Source organism: Danio aesculapii, chromosome 19, assembly GCF_903798145.1.
Source record: "Danio aesculapii chromosome 19, fDanAes4.1, whole genome shotgun sequence".
NCBI lineage: Eukaryota > Metazoa > Chordata > Actinopteri > Cypriniformes > Danionidae > Danio > Danio aesculapii.
This window is the reverse complement of record NC_079453.1, coordinates 42,291,278-42,314,463: the sequence shown is the minus strand read 5'-3', so window position 1 is coordinate 42,314,463 and position 23,186 is coordinate 42,291,278. Positions and strand designations below refer to the sequence as shown.

The 23,186-nt window shown below is 34.9% G+C and overlaps 1 protein-coding gene across 1 annotated transcript in view; it reads right to left on the bottom strand.

The window, feature by feature from the left end:
• Positions 1–23,186, bottom strand: part of LOC130246323 (syndetin-like) — a 382,903-nt gene that overhangs the window by 204,385 nt on the left and 155,332 nt on the right. Inside the window, exons 18-20 of the mRNA XM_056479201.1 lie at positions 17,374–17,492; positions 12,389–12,495; positions 6,905–7,026 (exon numbers count right to left, since the gene is read on the bottom strand). Of these exons, the coding sequence (XP_056335176.1) occupies positions 6,905–7,026; positions 12,389–12,495; positions 17,374–17,492 (348 nt within the window). The remainder of the gene's footprint in view (positions 1–6,904; positions 7,027–12,388; positions 12,496–17,373; positions 17,493–23,186) is intronic.

The following is a 23,186-nucleotide window of genomic DNA, read 5'->3' as shown; positions in this document are numbered from 1 at the left end:
CTTAACATGTTCAAAGTCTAGTGTGAGCAACGTTTAAAAGGTTTACCGAATTCAAGCATGGTACTGTGATTGACAGAACGCAACGTTTGCAGTAAGTGCTAGATATTCCGCAGTCCTCCATGCTGATGTGCATGCAAAGAATCATAATTTTTGTGTATATGTGTTGTGTTGTTTTTTTAATGTCAAGCCTTCCTTGGGGAGCAAGTCTGCTATAGATATACAGTTGAAGTCAACATTATTAGCCCTCCTGAATTACTAGCCTCCCTGTATATTTTTTCCCAATTTCGGTTTAACGCAAGGAAGATTTTTTTTTCAGCACATTTCTAAACAAAATTATTTTTATAACTAATTTCTAATTTTATGATGACAGTACATAATATTTTACTAGATACGTTTCAAGATACTAGTATTCAGCTTAAAGTGACATTTAAAGGCTTAACTGGGATAATTAGGCAAGTTATGGTAATTAGGCAAGTCAATGTATAACAGTGGTTTGTTCTGTAGACCTTCAAATTTTAAAAAACCTCAAAATTGTTTAAAAAAACACAGCTTTTATTCTAGCTGAAATAAAACAAACCAGTCCTTGCTCTGTTTTCCAGTCCTTGCTCTGTTCTTGTGTTTAACATGCTTTGTGTTTAACATCCAAGGAAATTGAAACCTAATCCATCCAACTAAAACAGCAATCCTGAGTTTTATTTTTAAAAAACGTCCTGCCATTCTCAGTTGGGATGTTCGAGGCCACTAAGGATCCACCGGTTGTATCCGTCATTACCCGGGAAATGAAGGACACAATTGAAGGCTGAACACAATGGACATCTGTGCAAAACAATCCTCAGGATGACCCAATTTCATCTGTGTTGTGTGTACAAGTCACAAGATGAATACAGAGAGTCAAATAGCAGGTGCAGTCATCCATATATACTTATCAGCCGCCAATTTATCTAGCCTACAGCTGTTTATTGGTGCCTCCAGAACGGTAGCATGACAACATTATCCTACACAGAGAAATCTCCATTGAAAATACTTAATTCAAGACATGAACTTCTACTGGCACAATTTTCTCCATCTGATTCACTTTTTATACTCTCTCAACAATGAATAAATATCCTCTATCCATTTTTGTGCGCAAGCTGGGTGTCAAGGTAGAGTAAAAAAAAATGCAGCATGCCATTGAAGTGACTGATAACTGGATCAAATGTTACCAGGCTGCGAAGGATCCACCAGTTGTATCCTACATTAACTGGGAAACGAAGGCTGCATTTGGAGGCTGAAAGTGATGGACATTCACACAAACGATCCACAGTATAATCCATTTTCATCTCTGTCAGGACACACCAAGTCAATGGTTCGCCAATGTGCTTGATTGGGCCATTGGTCAGTGTTGATCCAGCTAGTTGGGCTGGTGTGTTCCACATGTCATCTCTTGCCAGGTTAACCAGATCGATTTTTGGTCCGATTCAGCATGTAGGATTGGCTGAAGAGAGCACTTGGTTTGGTTATTCAGCAACGAACAAAAAAGTTGAAGTGACGTATCCAAGTAAACAATTCATGTCAAGTAGGAACACAAATGGCCTGTTTCCACTGGGTGGTACAGTACGGTAAGGTATGGGTTGGTAAGGGTCACAATTAGGGATGTCGCGATCATTTTTTTTTGCCCTTGAGTCCGAGTCATTTAATTTTGAGTATCTTGATCGTGCCCGATTTCTGATCACGTGATCGAATCTGGACATCTCTTATCACAAGGGTACCCTTTTGGTGGGCGTGGTGTACGACAGAAAGCTTCTGTTGAAGTCATTCTCGCTCAAGGATGTCTACAGTAAAGCTGTACTGGTTGTTCACATATCATATGAGAAGCACCTCTCACAAAACAGATGCTTTATACACATAAATACTTGTGTATAAATGTTCATTACTAACCTTTCTGTGAACATGATTTGATTATAACTGCAGATCAATGATCAAAATACTACTGTAACGTCTGCAATTACATGGAATAAATAAATAAATGCAAGCTATATGAACACATACAGCCCTTTACAGTCTCCGATATGTTACCAATTACTGAAAAACTACACACAGCATACATTTAGTCCTTATTTGGGTTCAAAAATGACACGTAACATATAGCCCAGTCAGTGCAAACCTCTCATCTGTGTCTTTTATCTTCACCAGCACATGTAGCCTCTGTTACAGAGTAATTCCATCATTCCGAGTCCATAATAGTCCAAAAGGTGACATGGCGGTTTGTTCATGTCTAGGTTGCTGAAACAATCATTTACTCCATTGTTTTCGCGCTTCACTGGTGTGTTTGTCCATTTCTGAAAGGATTGGATGTCAGAAGCATGTCAATAATCACGCGCACGTTATTATCATCAGCTCGAGAAGTTCGTTATTTCAAATATAGACGTATGGCGAGCTCACGCAAGAAAGCGAAATCGCTCGGGGTACTACAGGGCATAGGGTAGATTCTATTCTTCTTGGCTTTGTGGCTGTTCATCAAGAAGACAAGGTTTGTTTAAGCTCAGGTCGACTATGGCTTGTTATTAGATGTATATATTATTACGGTGTAATGTCTCAGCTGTGTATTTAAAAATGGAGCTTCCTTTGTTTTCATTCTCCTAGCTTGTGCACAAGCTAGTGATGCATCTCTGTAAACCAATTGCGTTCAGCTGCGCATCTAGCTCTGCCTTTTGGTACCCTTTTGTTGTGCTATGTACCCTTCTGAAAGGGTACCCAAAAAGTGCAATGGTACGGTTCGCTTTTTGGTACCTTTTGACATTGGAAACGCCCATAAAAGCATTCCAAACTGTACTGTACCACTCAGTGGAAACAGGCCAAAAGAAGTCAGAGGCAACCAGACGGGAGTTGATGACACAGTTGGTTTTCATTGCCGCTAGTTGTGTGCGGCTAGCTTGGTGCATCCCGTCACAAGATGAATGTTGAAATGAGTAAAATAGCAGGTACAGTGTTCCATTTGCACTTATTAATGGTTATACCTTAAAACACGGGTGTCCAAACTCAGTCCTTGAGGGTCGGTGTCCTGCAAAGTTTAGTTCTAACCAGTTAATCAAGCTCTGTCTAGGTATACTAGAAACTTCCAGGCAGGTGTGTTAAAGAAAATTGGAGCTAAACTATGCAGGACACCCTCCAGGGCCGAGTTTGGGCACCCATGCTTTTAAAGTATTGTGGATAAGGCAGTGTGAGATGAGAGGAAGCTGGAAAAATATGTAAACGCCAGTCTTAAGAAGGTTCTGTCTTTTTGTCTTCGAATTTCTGAGTGGTTGCTCGACTGCCAAGAGTCAGGAAAGTCCAAGAACAGCAGGCAGTCTTTGTCTGTAACAGCTTCAGTGAGATTCCACTGGGCTGCTACTACACAGGCAATACCCAAACCAACAGCTGTATTACTGCCTCCATTTCTGTGTAACAAATGTGCCCTCTTCAATAGATTCTCCCAGCTCATACAGGTGCGGGAAAAAGGGAGATGATTCAGGAATCCTTCAGTGTTACTTCCTCTGCACTCAGGAATTCATCTACACCTGCAATCATGTTCTCAAGGCCCCGTGACGGAGTAGAGAAGGCAGTCCTGAAACTCTCAAATGGAGGATTTGGCAGTGGATTACACCTGGGATGGAAAGTCACATTGCCAGGTTGAAGGTGCTGTAGAGGCACGGACCTATTGGACAGCAAATTAATTATTGGCTTTACTTAGGCCCCGTTTACACTGCCAGTTAAATGTGACCCAATTTAGATTTTCTGCTCATATGTGACACAGATCCGATCTGTTCTATGACAATGTAAACACGAAAAAAACCCTGCACGCATTCGGATATTCAGAGATTGGTTTCAGGCCTCCTTCATATGCTGAAATAAATCAGATATAAATCGGATATATTCGACTATCGTGTACTTAAGTAGATCAGGTTTATTGAGGCATTTCATTTTGTATGTCATTAAACTTGCGACAATGTGGTACTTCTCCGCGGTTTAATGACGTAGAAGGAAGAGCGTGTGGAGGCGCCAATGCGGTAAACAACAGAGGAAACATGGAGGAAAGTGGTCAGTAGCCACAATTTGCACCCACCAGACACGAGATCTCTCTTGTACCCACAAATTCCTTTTAATAGTGAAGGACACCATGTATAAACTATAGGCGCAAGCTGCGATGACGGGCCTTTCCTTCCTCCTCAAAATCATTTTAAAGTTGGACGAACTTCGCATATTTTGCAGAGCTAAAAGCAAGACAATTTCTTCCACCGTGGCTAGTGTGGCGCAAATGCTAGAACCCGGCTTTATGTATGCGCGACGTGGTAAATCGTATGGCAAGTGTAAACACATGAATCGGATATAGGTCACAATTTAAAAAATGTGTAAACGGACAGACAAAAAAAATCAGATACAGGCAACAAATCGGAATTGGGTATCAAGACCTGACAGTGTAAACAGGGCCTTAGAGTCCCATGTTTTGATCTCAAAACCGGCTCAAAGCACAATGACCTGCAACATCCGTAGGTCAAAGAGGGGAAATCATGGAACAAACTAGGGTTTCGAAAACTTGCTGTATGGGAAATGTTAAAAAAGATGAAGGTACCAAAGTTTAAGCAAGTCTCAGAAAGTTGCAAACAGCTGCACAGCAATTAGTAGTGGTCTTTACAGGTTTAGCTTGAGCAGGCGAGACTTCTGGGAAATAAAAATTCCCTGTACAATTTATTTTTCCAGTAACATTTGGCTGGTGACATGGCACAATGATTTAGTATAGGAAATAAACAGAGTGCTATAGGGAGCAAAATAAACAAATAAATAAACAACTCTCACCCTGGAGCTACTAAATTTTAGCATATTCCAGGACATTCATGTTGTGGTGAATGCAATGAAGACTCGTTAGATACGACTTATTGAGATTCATGGAGTGATAAGTAAATAAATAAAATTTAAAAGTGATAATCATGGGGCATCACGGTGGCACAGTGGGTAGCACAATCGCCTCACAGCAAGAAGGTCACTGGTTTGATCCTCGCCTGGGTCAGTTGGCATTTCTGTGTGGAGTTTGCATGTTCTCCCAGTGTTGGCATGAGTTTCCTCTGGGTGCTCTGGTTTCCCCCCACAAGTCCAAAGACATGTGGTATAGGTGAATTGGGTAAGCTAAAATTGTCTGTAGTGTATGTGTGTGAATGACTGTATATGGGTGTTTCCCAGTGATGGGTTGCACCTGGAAGGGTATCCGCTGCGTAAAACATATGCTGGATAAGTTGGTGGTTCATTCCGCTATGGGACCCCAGATTAATAAAGGGACTAAGCCGAAAAGAAAATGAATGAAGTGAAAATCAAAAAAGAACATCTGTTTATCGAAGCCCCCAGAACAGTAGCTTTGATCCATCAATTGTTGTGTGCAATTTGGGTGTCAGTGTATAGTTGAACTACAACAGTGAATAAAAACACATTTTTTATTTGCAGCAATGTTGTGCTTGTAAATAATTTTGTACCTGTTTTGTATAGCTGAAGTCAAACTGCTAATGTTCCTGTAAAGTTTTAATCCTTTACAAAATATTTCCAGAGTGCTGTTTAATGGAGATCTTTTCAACACATTTTTAAACACGATAGGTTTAATAACTAACTTCTAATAACTAATTTATTTTGTCTTTGGCATGATGACAGTACATAATATTTTTAGTCATTTTGGTAATATTCAGCATAAAGTGCAATTTTAAGCCGGTTAACTAGGCAAGTTAAGTTAATTAGGCAAGTCTTTGGATAACAGTGGTTTGTTTTCTAGCCAATAGAACAAAAAATTTTTAAGAGAGCTAATAGTATTGACCCTAAATCGTGGCATAGATTCAACAAGGTACTGGAAATATTTGGTCCATATTGACATGATAGCATCACGCAGTTGCTGCAGATTTGTTAACTGCACATCCTAATGCGAATCTCCTGTTCCACCACATCCCAAAGGTGCTCTATTGGATTGAGTTCTGGTGACTGTGGAGGCGGTTTGAGTACAGTGAACTCATTGTCATGTTCAAGAAATCAATCTGAGATGATTTGCGCTATATGAAATAGCACGCCGTCCTGCTGAAAGTAGACATCAGAAGATGGGTACACTGTGGTCATAAAGGGATATTTAGGGGACATGATCAACAACAATACTCAGGTGGGTTGTGTTGTTGACACGATGCTCAATTGGAACTAATGGGCCCAAAGTGTGCCAAGAAAATATTCCCCTTAAATCCCCTTTCTTCCCCATTCTGATCCTCGGTTTGAACTGCAGCAGATCGTCTTGACCATGTCTACATGCCTAAATGCATTGAGTTGCTGCCATGTGATTGGGTGATCAGAAATTTGCATTAAAAAGCAGTTGAACAGGTGTACCTAAAAAATTGGCCGGTGAGTGTAAATTTTACAGGAGGGCTAATAATATTTGCCCTCAACTGTATATTGAAAAAGAAAAAACTATAAAGCACTGCATGAATGTTGTGATGTTTCAATTATTCTCCATTAAAACTTTCATGTGACCCACACGAAGCCCTCGGTATCTCATTTCTCACAGCTCGTGGTCTTGCGAGTCCATTCACAAGAACGCAAGAGTCCGTTCTCTGCGTTCTTGGTATTGAGAAACAACCATTTACACCTGTCTTTGATGTTCAGAGTCCAGCCTCCTGAGGCAAACTCAAAGCCTAAACACTCGCTAACATAATAATAGAAATAATTATAGAACAGTGCCCAAAGGCCTTGGAAACATTAGAGGGGGAAAAACTATGAGGGTATACTGGAAAGCTTTTCTTAATGAACATGCACCTTCCAGACAAAACAGCACAGCAAGAATCCAATTGCATATAATAAATATTTCATAATGTTAAGTAATAATACCGAACCCGGGAGGAGAACGGCAATGCCTTTTTGGAATGCATACCATGTCATTGCGGCCGAAGAAGGTGTAGACGGCATACAGGTAATAATCAAAGAGCTGAGACACACAGTGGATGACATCAAAGGCGATGGGCTTCAGTATGTTCATCATCTGCATGTATTTCCCTATCAAAGAAAAACAAGGCAGGAAAAATTATGTGAGATACTCAAGAAGGGTAAATACACAAGCTGGAATACATAGTAAAACCATAAAGCTAAAGTGTCATTTTTTAAATACATATTTTGGAAAAATGTCTCATTGTCCAAATAAGAAAAGTGAATGAATGAATGAATGAATGAATGAATGAATGAATGAATGAATGAATGACAACTGTAAGCAAAATAAGCCACATTTGGTTTTTGACTTGTGGAACTTTGTACAAGTTTACTCGTGGAGCCATGTTGAAATCCATGTATGAAAAATAACAATGAATTAAAATATCAAATTATAGTTTTTTTAAAGAGCCAAAATCCAAAAGGATATTATAAAATCTGGAATACTTCTTGTATTTCACTCCAATTGGAAAACAAAAACCAAAACCTATCAATAATGGCATAAATTGCAACAAATTTCAGTCACAAGTCAACAGATTTTACTAATAGAAAAATAAATGTTTACTCCAAGTAAAAATAAAGTAATTGCATTGCAGTTTTTCTTAAGTAATTTTATTATGCTCTAATTTGGTGAGGAAGTGAATAAAACAGTAAAATTTCTAATTAATATTCATATACAGTTGAAAACAGGATTATTAGCCCCCCTTTGATTTTTTTTTCCTTTTATAAATATTTCCCAAATGATGTTTAATAGAGCAAAGAAATTTTCACAGTATGTCTGATAATATTTTTTCTTCTGGAGAAAGTCTTATTTGTTTTATTTTGGCTAGAATAAAAGCAGTTTTGAATTTTTAAATAAACATTTTAAGGTCAAAATTATTAGCCCCTTCAAGCTATATATTTTCTTCGATAGTCTACAGAACAAACCATCATTATACAATAACTTGCCTAATTACCCTAACCTGCCTAGTTAACCTAATTAACCTAGTTAAGACTTTAAATGTCCCTTTAAGCTGTATAGAAGTGTCTTGAAAAATATCTAGTCTAACATTATTTACTGTCATCATGGCAAAGATAAAATAAATCAGTTATTAGAAAAGCGTTATTAACACTATTATGTTTAGAAATGTGTTGAAAAAAAAATCTTCTCTCTGTTAAACAGAAATTGGGGGAAAAAATAAACAGGGGGGCTAATAATTCTGACTTAAACTTTATGGAATACATTGTAAAACCACAAAGCTCCTGTGTCACTTTTAAAATACATATTTTGGAAACGGTTTCATTGTACAAATAAAAAATTAAATAAATGAAAGAGTGAATGAATGAAAAACAACTGTGAGCAAAATAAGCCACATTTGGTTTTGACTAGCGGAAATGTGTACAAGTTTACTCATGGAGCCATGTTAAAATCCCTATATGTATGAAAAATAACAATGCAGAGCTTTAAATTAAGATACCAAATTATTTTTCTCAAGAGCCAAAATCCAAATTATATTATAAAATCTGCAATACTTGTAGTGTTGCAGGGACACAAACTCCAAATGAAAAAAAAAAAAAAAAAACAAGCAGCATTTTTCTTCCCATCAGCGTTGACATAAATTGCAAAAGATTTTAAGTCAACAGATTTTACTCATATAATTTATTTATTTAATTAAAAAACACAAGAAGTATTGAACACAAGAAGTATTGAAGATTTTATCCTAAAAACTAAACTATCATTTGATATTGTAATTTAAAGCTCTACATTGTTAGTTTTTAAAAGCCAAAATCCAAAAGTATATTACTGTATAAAATCTGAATACTTCTTGTGTTGCAGGGATACATTTAGGAGGTCCAAATGAAAAAACAAAAAAAAACAAAAACAAGCAACATTTTCCCATCAAGGTTGGCATTAAATGCAGCAACAGGTTTTCATAAGACTGTCATGAAACCTTTTTAATCCTGACATGACACATGAATGTGAATGAGATCCTATGCATGCTTATATGTCAACTGTCATTGGCTCAGTTATGACATTAAATGCAAACATAGCTTTGTTTGTTATGTCAACTTGACATAAACAAATACATCACAACCAGTCTTCATCTTTGACATTACCAAAGAGCTTAGAATGACCAAGAGGCGACAATCAATAGAAAGTTCCATTGCAACAGCAGCACCCAGCAACAGCCCTGTGATTCCGCCATTTTGGAGTAAAAGCGATCGGCCGTCCATTGGATCTCATTGCTGTCACGATGGCAAGCAGCTGCTTTGTTTATTTATTTATTTATTTATTTATTTAAAAAGCGCATTAAAGCTGAGATACAACCTGAAACACGACAATACAACACTTACTATCACAATCATCAGCACTTTTAATAGTTTATTTTGCAGACTTATAATATGCTGTTGTTCTATTGGAATTTTCATTACGAAATGGCCGCCGAGCGACACTATTGACATCTAGTGGCTGTTTCCCAAACAACAACAGAGTGTTGCTTCATGGTGATTCTATGCTATTTGACTTTACCAAGACAACATAACTTGTCATAAATATGTCAAAAACATGATTGTCAAATGTGTCATGAATATTTTTCTGATCATGTTTTCACTGTATTTGTCAAAGTGTCAATAATTTGTCAAATAATTCTTAACATTTTAATGACAAATTCAGCTTGTACCACTGTAGTTGAGGTCAAATAATATATTAATGATGCTGTTATAAAATTCATGACACATTTATAATGGCTTCACATCAATCATGTTTATGACAGATTTATGACAAGTTTTGTTGTCTTGAAATGAAGTTGTAATGAAGACAAAAACAGGTTGTGATGTTTGTTTATGTCAAGTTGTCATAACAATGTCAACTTCGCATTTAAAATAAGAAAATGTCACTTAATGAGAGTTGTTATAAGCATGCATAAAATCTTATTCACATTCATGACGTGTGTCATGATTATAAAAGCTTAATGACAGTCTTATGAACACCCCTTCTAGTAAAGAGTTAACAAATATATTTTGTACCATACAGTACTGACATTCTAAAAATGTTATTCTGTGTTCTGTAGAAGATTTGAACGACACGAGGGTTGAGTAAACCAAGACAGCATGTTATTTTAGAAGGGTATTTTCACACTTCTTACCTTATCAAAATGTACAGTAAGCCTCGATATCTTGACATACAAGATCTTCACTAGTCCATCAAATTGCTGCATTTTTTGTCTTATAAAGAATTTATGAAGCTACCAGACAGGGAGATGTCAAGATGCAAGAAGTACTTCAGCTGACTGTAGCAAACCCTGTGTTTTGTTTTAAACTAAAAACGTCAAAAACATTTCAGGGCATGTTAAATCCATCCAGTAAATTCAGTGGCTCAAATTCAGAATTTCTGTTGTGCAATAGTTTTGACAGAGGAAAATAAGACTCAGTTCCAGTATTATTTGTTATTCAGAAATTATTAAATACATTAAGTACTAATAGAACGCTGTACGCTAACTGACCCACATTTGTTTTTTTTTGTGTAAAACGTGGACAATATGAATATCGAAGCTCATTGGGATCCCAATATTTCTGTGACTAAATCATATACAAGCTTAAAAATTACTATTACAAACATATGTTTATTAACAACAATCTAAAAGCATATTAAAATACTTTTAATAAGGTCAGAGACTGTGTGTTTACTGAAATGTATGTTCACAGAGCGAATAACAACTGTAAGCAAAATAAGCCACATTTGGTTTTTGACTAGTGAAAATGTGTACAATAGAATGTATTTACTCATGGAGCCATGTTGAAATCTATATATGTGTAAAAAAAAAAAAAAACAATGCAGAGCTTTAAATTAAAATATCAAATTAATGTTTTTAAAGAGCCAAAATCCAAATGATATTATAAAATCTGCAATAATTCTTGTGTTGCAGGGACACAACGCCGAATGAAAAACAAAACAAGCAGCATTTTCCCTATCAACACTGGCATAAATTGCAACAGATTTTAGTCACAAGTCAACAGATTTTACTAATGGATACAAAGTTTTATTCCAAGTAAATAGAATTTTTCATAATTTTATCCTGCTCTAATTGGGCAGGTAAATTAATTTTTTCATAATTTTATCCTGCTCTGGTAGGTAAATTTAACTTTTGTCATAATTTTATCCTGCTCTAATTGGGCAGGTAAATTTAATTTGTCATAATTTTATCCTGCTCTGGTAGGTAAATTTAATTTGTCATAATTTTATCCTGCTCTGGTAGGTAAATTTAATTTGTCATAATTTTATCCTGCTCTGGTAGGTAAATTTAATTTGTCATAATTTTATCCTGCTCTGGTAGGTAAATTTAATTTGTCATAATTTTATCCTGCTCTGGTAGGTAAATTTAATTTAATTTAATTTGTCATAATTTTATCCTGCTCTGGTAGGTAAATTTAATTTGTCATAATTTTATCCTGCTCTAATTTGGCAGGTAAATTTAAATTTTAATAATTTTATCCTGCTCTAATTTGGCTTCAAACCTCAAGTGAAAAAAAATGTTGACCCTCCTCTCCAAAACAGCGAATTTCTAATAAATATACATACATGACATATGCAGTAAAATGTATTTCTTCTTCACTAAGATAGTTCTTTTACAATAAATAAATAAATAAATAAATAAATAAATAAATAAATAAATAAATAAATAAATAAAAATAAATAGGTAAATAAAACAAAAACTAAATAAAACAAATAAGTATATAAAAAATCTAATGAACAAATAAAATTACATCAAAATACAATAAAAAAGAATGATAAAATAAAAAACAAACAAAAAAATAATTAAATAAAACAAAAAAATTAAAATAAAAGAAAAAGAAACATTAAAAAACATATTAAATTAAAAATAAATAAATAAACAGTAAATTACATTTAAATTAAATTAATTAATTAAAAACAAAATAAAACAAAACAATATGAAACAAAAGAAAATAAAAACATATATAAGAAAAGAAAAGAAAAATAAATAAATAAATAAAAGTAAATTACATTTAAATAAAATAATTAAAAAAATAAAAAATAAAATAAAAAAAAATTTAAAACAGAACATTTAACCCAGGACAATTTTACCCAAGTGCTAACATACAAAACGTCATTCAAAACAGCAAAATGGCCACAGGTTTACAACAGCACCTATTCACAATCCAAATCAGATTGTTAGATGTTACACCCAATCCTGAAACCATTACGTCACCTATTGCGCGTCAAACATGCTTTCAAATGAAGCTGTAGAGATGACCAGACACATGCTCAGAACAGACATAATGACCGGAAGCAGAAGCAGAACACAGCTGAGCCACAGATGCACCTTCTTCATAGTAATTGATCTATTAGCCAGTTAATTAGGGGTCAAACTGCAGTCCCTTTGCTTAGGGTCAGTTTTATCATGCACGGGTTTAAGGTCAAAGGTCAATTACTCACCGACCAGGCGGATCACGTTAAGGGTGGTGTTGGTGAGGATGGGGGCATTGGCTCGGTTCAGGTTGTAGTCGGATCTCTTCTGGCTGCGAAGTGTTTCTCTGGACACGCTGATTAAGAGGGAACACACAGATCCAGAATCAGCATTACACTTTAACGACCTTCAAAACCAAAGAGCCTCATTCACATATTTGCTTCATTAACCTGGGTTCACAGACTGTCTTAGGTCTGTGTTCTCCATTTTGCAGAACATATGTGCTGCATGTATTAACTAGATCACAGAAACAAGTGAGGAAAAAAACGCACTTGATTTTAGTGTGAATCTAAATTAAACTTTAACTGATAAATAACACAAAAAATTAGTAATATGAATAAAATGAGGCGGAAAAAATAAATGAATAAATAAAATAAAAAAAATAAAAAAAAAAATAAAATAAAATAAAATGTAAATAAAATAAAACAAAATTAAATTAAATTAAATTAAATTAAAACTATTTAAATATAAAAAAAAATAAATAAAATAAAATAAAATAAAATAAAATAAAAAAATAAAAAATAAAATAAAATAAAATAAAATAAAAAAATAAAAAATAAAATAAAATAAAATAAAATGTAAATAAAATAAAACAAAATTAAATTAAATTAAATTAAAACTATTTAAATATATATAAAAAAAATAATTAAAAAAAATTAATAATTAAAATTTAATAATTAAATTTTAATTTAATAATTATGCATTTTGGCTTTAGAAAACTGAAATTGACATACTAAGTCAAAAATATGAGATAAAGTTTGTCAGTATGATCATTAAGGACTAACTAGCAACATTTTAAATACTTTAAAAAGTACTTTATCATGACTTAGAGTACATTTTAATATATTTTAAATTATGCTAAATATGAATTTTGGCTTTGGAACATTGAAATTGTCATTATGAGGAAAATAAAATTATTTATGAGCATTAATGATTATTTAATATTAAAGAGCCCATATTATGGGTTTTTGAAAATGCCCTTCCATGTAGTGTGTCACACAGCTCTAAGTGAAGTGAAATATCTAGCTAAGGCTTAAATCTGTAAGTGTACAGTGTTTATAACTATTGATTCATCTATAAAAGAGTCGACTCATAGTGCTTCAAACGAGTCGTCTTGATAACGAGTCATTAGGTGTTTCGTGATGACGCGGCTACGAAACACAAGTAGTTGCACGCGCAAGCCCGGGAGATTTGAAACCTGCGGCCCCGCCCACTAACAGAAAAAAAAGGTTGTCGCGGTTGAAATCGAAGCTTTGGGTGGTGGGGGGTGGGGGGGGGGTAATCGCGGATGTAACTGAGGACGCAAAGGGTGAGGGAGGTGTCGCCGCCGCGCCATCTCTATTCTGGACGCGCCGGCCCTGTGTGTGTGTGTGTGTGCGTGTGAAAAGAGCAAGTAGACTGCTAGGAGATCTCCTCGCCAGTTCTTGGACTTTTTGCTTGATAAAATAGTTAGTCGTCAGTATTTTCTAGTCCATCGTCTGTATTTACATTCACCCACTGGCAGCCAAAATCCCCTATGAAGCGTGTGTGCACTGTGACTACTTTTATATTGTTGATTAGCAGCTGGGCATTTCACTCTGTCTCGCCCTGAAGCCTGTCAGTGTCGTCGACCAATCGCAGCAGGCTGTCATCGGTCCAATCAGCGCAAATTAGCTTCGCGCTGAGGAGGGGTTTGGGAACAAATGAATCGCTGAACGATTCATATGGGAGTCGCTGGAATAATTACTTAAAAATAAATGCAGATTATAAGACCATGACAGTGTTGTTTGACCTTGCATGCATATTAGACTGTTGTTGGAGACCCTTACAACCTAAATATGACCCTATTTCATCTATAATATGGGCTCTTTAATGTAAATACTTTAAAAAGTACTTTATTATGACTTTAATTGTACATTAAAGTATTCAAGATTATGTTAATTATGCATAATGACTATTAATAACTAATTAGCATATTTTAAAAAAATTATCGTGGATTATAAATTACTTTTTAAAGTATTTAAAGTTATTCTAAGTATGCATTTTGGCTTTAGAAAACTAAAAATGACATGCTAAACCTAATTATGAGAAAAGTTGTAATCATGATTATTAATGACTATTTAGCATCATTTTAAATACTTTAAAACGTACTTTATTGTGACTTCTAAAGCACTTTTTAAAGTGATTAAAATTATTCTAAATATGCGTTTTATCTCATAATTAAAACATTTTAACTCACAATTTTACTTGGTATGTCCTGATATTGACTAATTATAACTTTGTATTCAAATGATAATGTCAAATTAAAATTTACTTTTAAATTTGGCTTTTAAAGTAAAAATTTTGAGATTTAAAAAGTCATGGAAAACATTTTATCTTTATATGGGAGAAAAACTTCCATATTGAAATATTTTTTTATATCTTTTTATAGTTTTAAAAAAAATCTTTTATACTTAATATTCTTCACATATCTAAATACTTTAAAACAGACCCCTTCACTTCTATTCATTCACTCCATTAAAATGTGTCAAAGTGTCACAACAAGTAATACGGCAGCTGATTTACTACAGCGAAAACCGTCAGTCATCTTTATGAGGAACAAACAGCCATTAAATATTCATCAGGCTTCACTGTTTAATCACAGTTGTTTTTATATCTTTTATACTTGCTAATCTTCACATATCTAAATACTTTAAAACAGACCCCTTCACTTCTATTGTAAGTGCTTTTTGCTTGATTTCTATGCTAGTTAACAACGTGCTACATATTCTGTCCACTAAAATAAGTTTGTACCCTGCAAATGCTTTTCTTACTTTTTTTGATGACTGATTATTTTATTATTGATTAGCTACTGATTTTTTGTCTCGTTTCTAGTCCAAATATCAAAAGCAAAAATCTTAAATCAGGAAGAATTTGCTAGACAAGCAAAATACATTCTTGTTTTATACCAAAATTAGGTGAGTTTTCCCTTAAAATAAGCTAAATAATCAGCCAATGGGGTGAGCAAAATAATCTTGTTTTTCCCTTTGACATAAGATTATTTTGCTTATCCCTTGACGGATTATTTAGCTTGTTTTAAGCAAAAACTCATTTATTTCGCCATGAACAATATATGTTTGCTCGTGTAGAAAATGCTTCTTAATTGAATAATTTTCAGATATTTGGATTAGAAACAAGACAAAAAAAAATTTTTTTCTTTTTTTGCAGTGTATTGAACCTGAAATATTCCAATTGTTATCCAAAACCGAAGCTGAAATCTCCGCTTGTAATAAAGAGTCACAACATCACATTGAAGAAAATTCATGTGACTTTAATTACGCAAAGCACTCGCTCCTTTAAAATGTGTCAAAGTGTCGCAACATGTAATACGGCAGCTGATTTACTACAGCGAAAACCGTCAGTCATCTTTATGAGGAACAAACAGCCATTAAATATTCATCAGGCTTCACTGTTTAATCACAGTTGTTTTTATATCTTTTATACTTGCTAATCTTCACATATCTAAATACTTTAAAACAGACCCCTTTATTTCTATTGTAAGTGCTTTTTGCTTGATTTCTATGCTAGTTAACAACATGCTACATATTCTGTCCACTGAAATAAGTTTGTACCCTGCAAATGCTTTTCTTACTTTTTTTGATGACTGATTATTTTATTATTGATTAGCTACTGATTTTTTGTCTCGTTTCTAGTCCAAATATCAAAAGCAAAAATCTTAAATCAGGAAGAATTTGCTAGACAAGCAAAATACATTCTTGTTTTATACCAAAATTAGGTGAGTTTTCCCTTAAAACAAGCTAAATAATCAGTCAACGCGGTGAGCAAAATAATCTTGTTTTTCCCTTTGACATAAGATTATTTTGCTTATCCCTTGAAAGATTATTTAGCTTCTTTTAAGCGAAAACTCATTTAATTTCGCCATGAACAATATGTGTTGCTTGTGTAGAAAATGCTTCTAGATTGAATAATTTTCAGATATTTGGATTAGAAATAAGACAAAAAAAATCTAAGTAAGATTTTTTGCAGTGTATTGAACCCGAAATATTCCAATTGTTATCCAAAACCGATGCTGAAATCTCCTCTTGTAAGCAAGAGCCACAACATCACATTGAAGAAAATTCATGTGACTTTAATTACGCAAAGCACTCGCTCCTTTAAAATGTGTCAAAGTGTCGCAACATGTAATACGGCAGCTGATTTACTATAGCGAAAACCGTCAGTCATCTTTATGAGGAACAAACAGCCATTAAATATTCATCAGGCTTCACTGTTGAATCACAAGCCTAATCATTCCCTTGATTTATGGCATTTCTATCACGCTTAAAACACTGCAAGGAGCGATTATGAAATGTAGAGATTAGAGTCAGTTTGCAAACTCATGCAGTCAGCAAAACAACCACGTGCTTTAATCCCGAAAGGAGCCGTTTTTAACAATCTCCTCCAGACGTTTTTAGTTGACTTCAAAGCTCTGAACGGCTCTAAACGGACGCCTTGTGGACTTAAAAGCCTCGTTCTTCATAAAATAATTAAAGCTGTTCGCTGGTTATAAGAGGCTAATGATAGCTTGTGTGTTCGCTGTACACTGGCTGAATCTAAAACTAAATCGCTGCCCGAAAGGAAACATGAAATCCATAAATGAGAAGTTTGCGGCCTGCTGATTTTAGTCTCGGGTTAATGAAGCATTTCAACAAGTGACCGGAATATATTCGACTGTTTTTGAAAACATGCTATTACACACTCGATGGAGACAAGCTGACAATCATGCTATGAATATCTCAACTGAATTTTGATCAAGGCGATGGCTCTGTGGTTAGCACTGTCGCCTCACAGCAAGAAGGTTGCTGGTTCAAGTCCCGGCTGAGCCAGTTAGCGTTTCTGTGGAGTTTGGATGGATGCCCGGACTAAAATGCACTAGTGTAAAAAAAAAAAAGTGTGTTAGTGTGTGACGCCAGCTGCAAGATGAATCAGTACTGACCTCTTCACTGGAGCGTCCCCTGTCTGTTCATCTACATAGTCTTGTTTCAGCTCCTCGGGTACATCACTGTCACTGTCGTAGTCTTGATATACGCTCTTCTCCAGCTCATCTGACTCATACTGCACAGAGAGTCAAAAGGACAAACATTAACATACAGTAACACTACAGCTCAGTATATTATAGTTCAAAGGAAAACTAATTTCAGCTATCAAAAAACATACATCTAAAACTATTACGGCTGCCGTGCATAAAATGAAATGTGAGGAGTGTCATCTTGTGGTATTACAGTTAGAGCTGCAACATTGCGTCAAGTACGACGTCCCTGAAAATCAATTATATGGTGAAATCATTACAAGTTAATAGAAAAGCTAACTTATGATCCTGGGAAGGATAGGTTTTAATATTCATTTATAAAAAGATCAGAGGTTTATGCACTGTAAAAATGCTGGGATGTTAAATAATACGGAAAAGCCAACTGCTGGGTTAAAAAGTGTCATTTAAATTGAACTGAAAAAATTACCTAATATTGGATTTGTCCGTATTTGACCTAAGGCTGGGTTATAACAACCCAGCATTTTTTAAAGAGTGTAATATCACAAAAAAAATCCATTTCATGTGTTCAACTAAATATAAAGAATTTTCATCAAAGAATCATGAAAACAAAAATGTATTTAAAACAGTTAATTTATACATTTTATAATAATATGCAAATATATATATATATATATATATATATATATATATATATATATATATATATATATATATATATATATATATACTGTATATATATGCAGTGTTGACAGTATTAGATTTTTACTGTATATATATATATATATATATATATATATATATATATATATATATATATATATATATATATATATATATATATATATATATATATATATATATATATATATATTTATACAACATTTCTATCTGGTTCTTGAATCTGATTGGCTGACAGCTTGTTCAGTCTCTTCACCCTTGTGTATCACCAAAGACTATAGAATACACAAGACATGTCACTCGTATCTTTTTGAATGGGGGAAAGTGTAACGGTGAATAAGGTGAATAAAGTTTTCGTTACTGCAGACTAGTTCAGTAAACAGAAAGAAAGAAGGAATGTGTTTAGCATTTTTCCTTATCACAAACACAACAGTAATCTAGTAGTGATTGCATTGCTTTGGCTTTTTTGGGGTTAATTATTGTGATCTCCCACTTGCAACAGAGAAATACTGGGAAATCTCTGTAGACTGATGGCATTTCATGCCGTTCAGCCTTATAATCTTAAAATGTGAGCAAGCTCACATGTTTTGTCATCACTTTAGATATTACGCAAGAGAATCATTCAAATACTAGCTCTAAAGTGACGTTTGTGAAGTAGAAACAGATTCTGCTGTTCTGACGTTAGCTGCAGCTCTCCGTGTTTCTTTTTTCAAATACATGATTATGCCATCGAACTACTGTATAAATGCAATATCCGACTCATAGCAGTCCGATGTGGCTGCATATAGTCACTGGTCGGACACTAAGGCACTTGGCCTGGTGCCTCGTGCCAATTCATGCCTCCTACCAGCGACGATATATAGCCACATCGCACTGCTAGGATATTGCTGCTGTGATTATCTGCTGTGATATTGCTCATATATCATATATATGTGTATTTATATATATATATGTGTATTTATATATATATGTGTATTTATATATATATATATGTGTATTTATATATATATGTGTATTTATATATATATATATATATATATATATATATATATATATATATATATATATATATATATATATATATATATATATATCATATATATGCGCATCTATATATATATCATATATATGTGTATATATTAAAATATTTACACCATCGTTATGCAATAACTTGCCTAATTACCCTAACCTGCCTAGTTAACCTAATTAACCTAGTTAAGCCTTTAAATGTCACTTTAAGCTGTATAGAAGTGTCTTGAAAAATATCTAGTCAAATATTATTTACTGCCGTCATGGCAAAGGTAAAATAAATCAGTTATTAGAAATTAGTTATTAAACTATTATGTTTAGAAATGTGTTGAAAAAAATCTTCTCTCCGTTAAAATAAAATTGGGGAAAAAATAAACAGGGGAGCTAATAATTCTGACTTCAAAAAAATTAAAATAAAGTTTTTAACCCAACGTTAGGTTCGAAAATTTGACCCAACACAGGGAAACAATAACCCAGCATTTATTATAAGTAAACGATTATAAAAAGAGCCCAATGATCCAGCTTAGCTTCTCCTTAAATTAAAGCACCTTTAAATATTCCATGCTTAAGATTGAACATAAATAAAAGTATCCCTAAACAACCCCTCTGGCCTGTGATGAAAATGACGTAAAGTGTTTTATGTAAAGCCTAAAGTGGATGAATGCATCACATTGTGCTTAGTTACCAACAAAACACTTTGTACTCTCTCTCAGGGTAAAAGCACTAGTAGGAAAGGCTGGACTGTTTTTTTCATCAATATACTTAATTTGCTCTCATTACAGCAGCATCATCAGAGACGCCAGGCACATCAGAGCTTTAATAATGATGAGTATTCGCTCCACACACACGTAATGGCCTCTGTCAACACTTCTAAGGACAATGAGCCACTTAACGTTACCAAATATTTATGCATCCCATTTTCACTTCTATTTAGTTTCCCCATTTTGCAGTCAGTTTGGCAAGCATCTAGTACAACTATAAATGTAACTGTAAACCATCGTAAAATGACTGTTTGCTCAAGCCTGATGCCAAAAAGCGCAGCATAAATATTGTTGAAATGTGTTGAATGGATATCAGTGTAATAAAGAGGGCTGTGAAAATATTAAAAGGTTTAGAAATGGTGGAATTATTCAAGCACAGGAGATGCTTTATGGGAAAAAAACGTTAAATGAAAAGTAGGGATAGTTCACCCAAAAATGAACATTTATTCACTGTTTTCTCACCCTCATATGGTTAGAAAGCTTTGAAAGTTTCATTTGTCTACTGAAAATAAAATACTTTGGAAAGACAAAAACTACTGAACTCAATTGTTACGGGTTTCCATCGTTCTTCAAAAGATCTTCTTTAGTGTTTAACACAAGAAAGAAAGTCTTCAGCGGTCCCATGGCTCAGTGGTTAGCACTGTCACAGCAAGAAGGTCTTTGGTTCGAGTGCCGGCTGGGTCAGTTGGCATTTCTGCATGGTATTTGTTTGTTTTCCCTGTGTTGGTGTGGGTTTCCTCCGGTTGCTCCGGTTTACCCCACAGTCTAAAGCAGGGATGGGCAAACTCGATCCTGGAGGGCCGGTGTCCCTGCATAGTTTTGCACCAAGCCTAATCAAACACACCTGCTTGTAGCTTTCTAGTGATCTTGAAGACACTAATTAGGGTGTTCAGGTGTGTTTGAATAGTGTTGGAGCAAAACTCTGCAGGGACACCGGCCCTCGAGGATCGAGTTTGCCCATGCCTGGTCTAAAGACATGCGTTGTAGACCATTTCAATGTGGTGATGTCACTGGCCCATGAACATTTCCTGCTTGTTATCAAACTATTTCATAACTGTAACAAGAGGCAATTCAATCATAGCTTAATGTTAAAACAGCTCTCATGACATTATCAATATGCGGCTCTTTTTGGATTCTTGGAAGCTATAGAAATTAAAAATGTAAAGCAGGAAATAGGTTGGGACTATTGTTTTTGTTTACATCCCTCGAAATGCTTAATAGGTGTATTGAATAAACTAAATTGGCTGTAGTGTATGTCTGAATGCCAGTGTGTATGGGGGTTTCCCAATACTGGGTTGCAGCTAGAAGGGCATCCGCTGTGTAAAACATATGCTGGATAAGTTGGCGGTTCATTCTGCTGTGGTGACCCCTGATGAATTAGGGACTAAGCTGAAGGAAAGTTAATGAATGAAGGTGAGTAAATGAAAGACTGCAGTTTTGCATGAACTATCTCTTTAACTTAAATATTAGCAAAGAAATACAGTACACACTAATAAACAAGCAATCTTCAACCCCATACAGTTGGAATTAAGGCCCAATACCAATTCTATTTTTGTACCCCTACCCCTTCCCCTTGGCCCTTAAAACCGAGTGTGAAGGGGAAGGGCTTTAAAATTTACCTCTAAGAAATGGGACACCACTACAACACTGCACACGTCATCATATATCATCGCGATCTCTTGCTTCATATGACATCAGACGAACACGACTGCTGTAGTTAGTCCAGTTGTGTTATTTTCTGGTATTTATCTTCAGGAAATCACTGAAGGCATATATTATGTTATCATAACGATCAAATATGGCAATAAGATCGTAATACTGTGCATTTACACAGTGGCCATATTCACACAAAAAACAACACTAACATTATAGCAGACACTGTAAAAAGCTCATTCCCAGGCACTAGACATTACTGAAGGGGATTCGAGTGTCATCGAGTGTCAGAATGTTGTGGGACTGCAGTAAAGGAGTTATGATTATGGATTATTGATCGCAAAATTTAGCGGTTTTTATTTTAGCTTTTTTTTAAGCCTGAAGGTAAAACACGAATGCAGTTATGAATATATTAAAACATGTGCTTATTTGTTGTAAAAATTCATAATAATGACAAAAAATACTAATTTGTGGATCTCCTCAATTCTGGGTGCAGTGATCCTGCCGTTGCAGCAGGTGTATTCTGGGAAATTTTCTTACCCCTTGGTTTCGAGTGTGGTCCTAAAAAAAATCTTTATTCGAAGATTTAGCCCTTCCCCTTAGCCTTATGCCTTCAAGCTAAACAGAATTGGAACAGGCCTAAATGTGATTTAGAGAAAGGCACTGCAGAAAAATCGGGTTAAAGATAACAAATATTTATCAGCCCACACTTCCGCAGTTGACTGATTAAACTAAGTGTTGCAAATCATTTTCATTCCAAGTTTCCTAAAGTGTAAAGTTTACACATGGACCATAATAAAAATATTGTCATTTGACACTTTTCCAGCACAAAAATCTGTACACTCGTTTGAGTCAGGCTCAAAATTAATGTTTAATTATTTTATGGCCACAGCCATATCACCCTGCAGCCCAAAAGCACTGGAGCTAAGCAGGGCTGTGCCTGGTACCTAGATGGGAAACCGCATGTGAAAACTAGGTTGCTGTTGGAAGTGGTGTTAGTGAGGCCAGCAGGGGTCTGTGTGAGTTCCAATACCCCAGTAAAGTGAAGGGGACACTATATTGTCAGTGAGCGCCGTTATTAAAAATCCCATGGCACTTCCCATAAAAGGAGTCGGGGTGTAACCCTAGTTTAGTGTCCTGGGGAAACTCCCTCCACTGCCCCTTATCCATTATAGACTCCCAATCATTCCCATCTACCAAATTGGCTCGATCACTGTGTCTTAACTCCACCTATAGCTAGTGTGTGGTGAGCGCACTGGTGCCGTTGTATCATCCAAGTGGTGGTGTGGAGAGACCCCCCTCATGATTGTGAAGAACTTTGGGTGCATGGCCATACACGATAAATGCGCTATAAAAATACACATTACTTTATCATGATTTTAATACGAGATTTGGGGAGGTTTATTTATCACTTCATTGATGTATTAAAAATACAGCATTTTCAGTTTTTTTCTCACAGTCAGGCAAATTATAAACATCTCCCTCTGTTTAAACCTTCAGAATATAGATATGAAAAAAAGGTATATTTTGGTGTAAGTGTTCACTGAAATCTGCACGTACAAATTGATGAAGTGCAATAAAAGAGAGCTTTAAACTTGCTTTCTGTATGTTTAGACTGAAAAAAAACTGACATTTCAA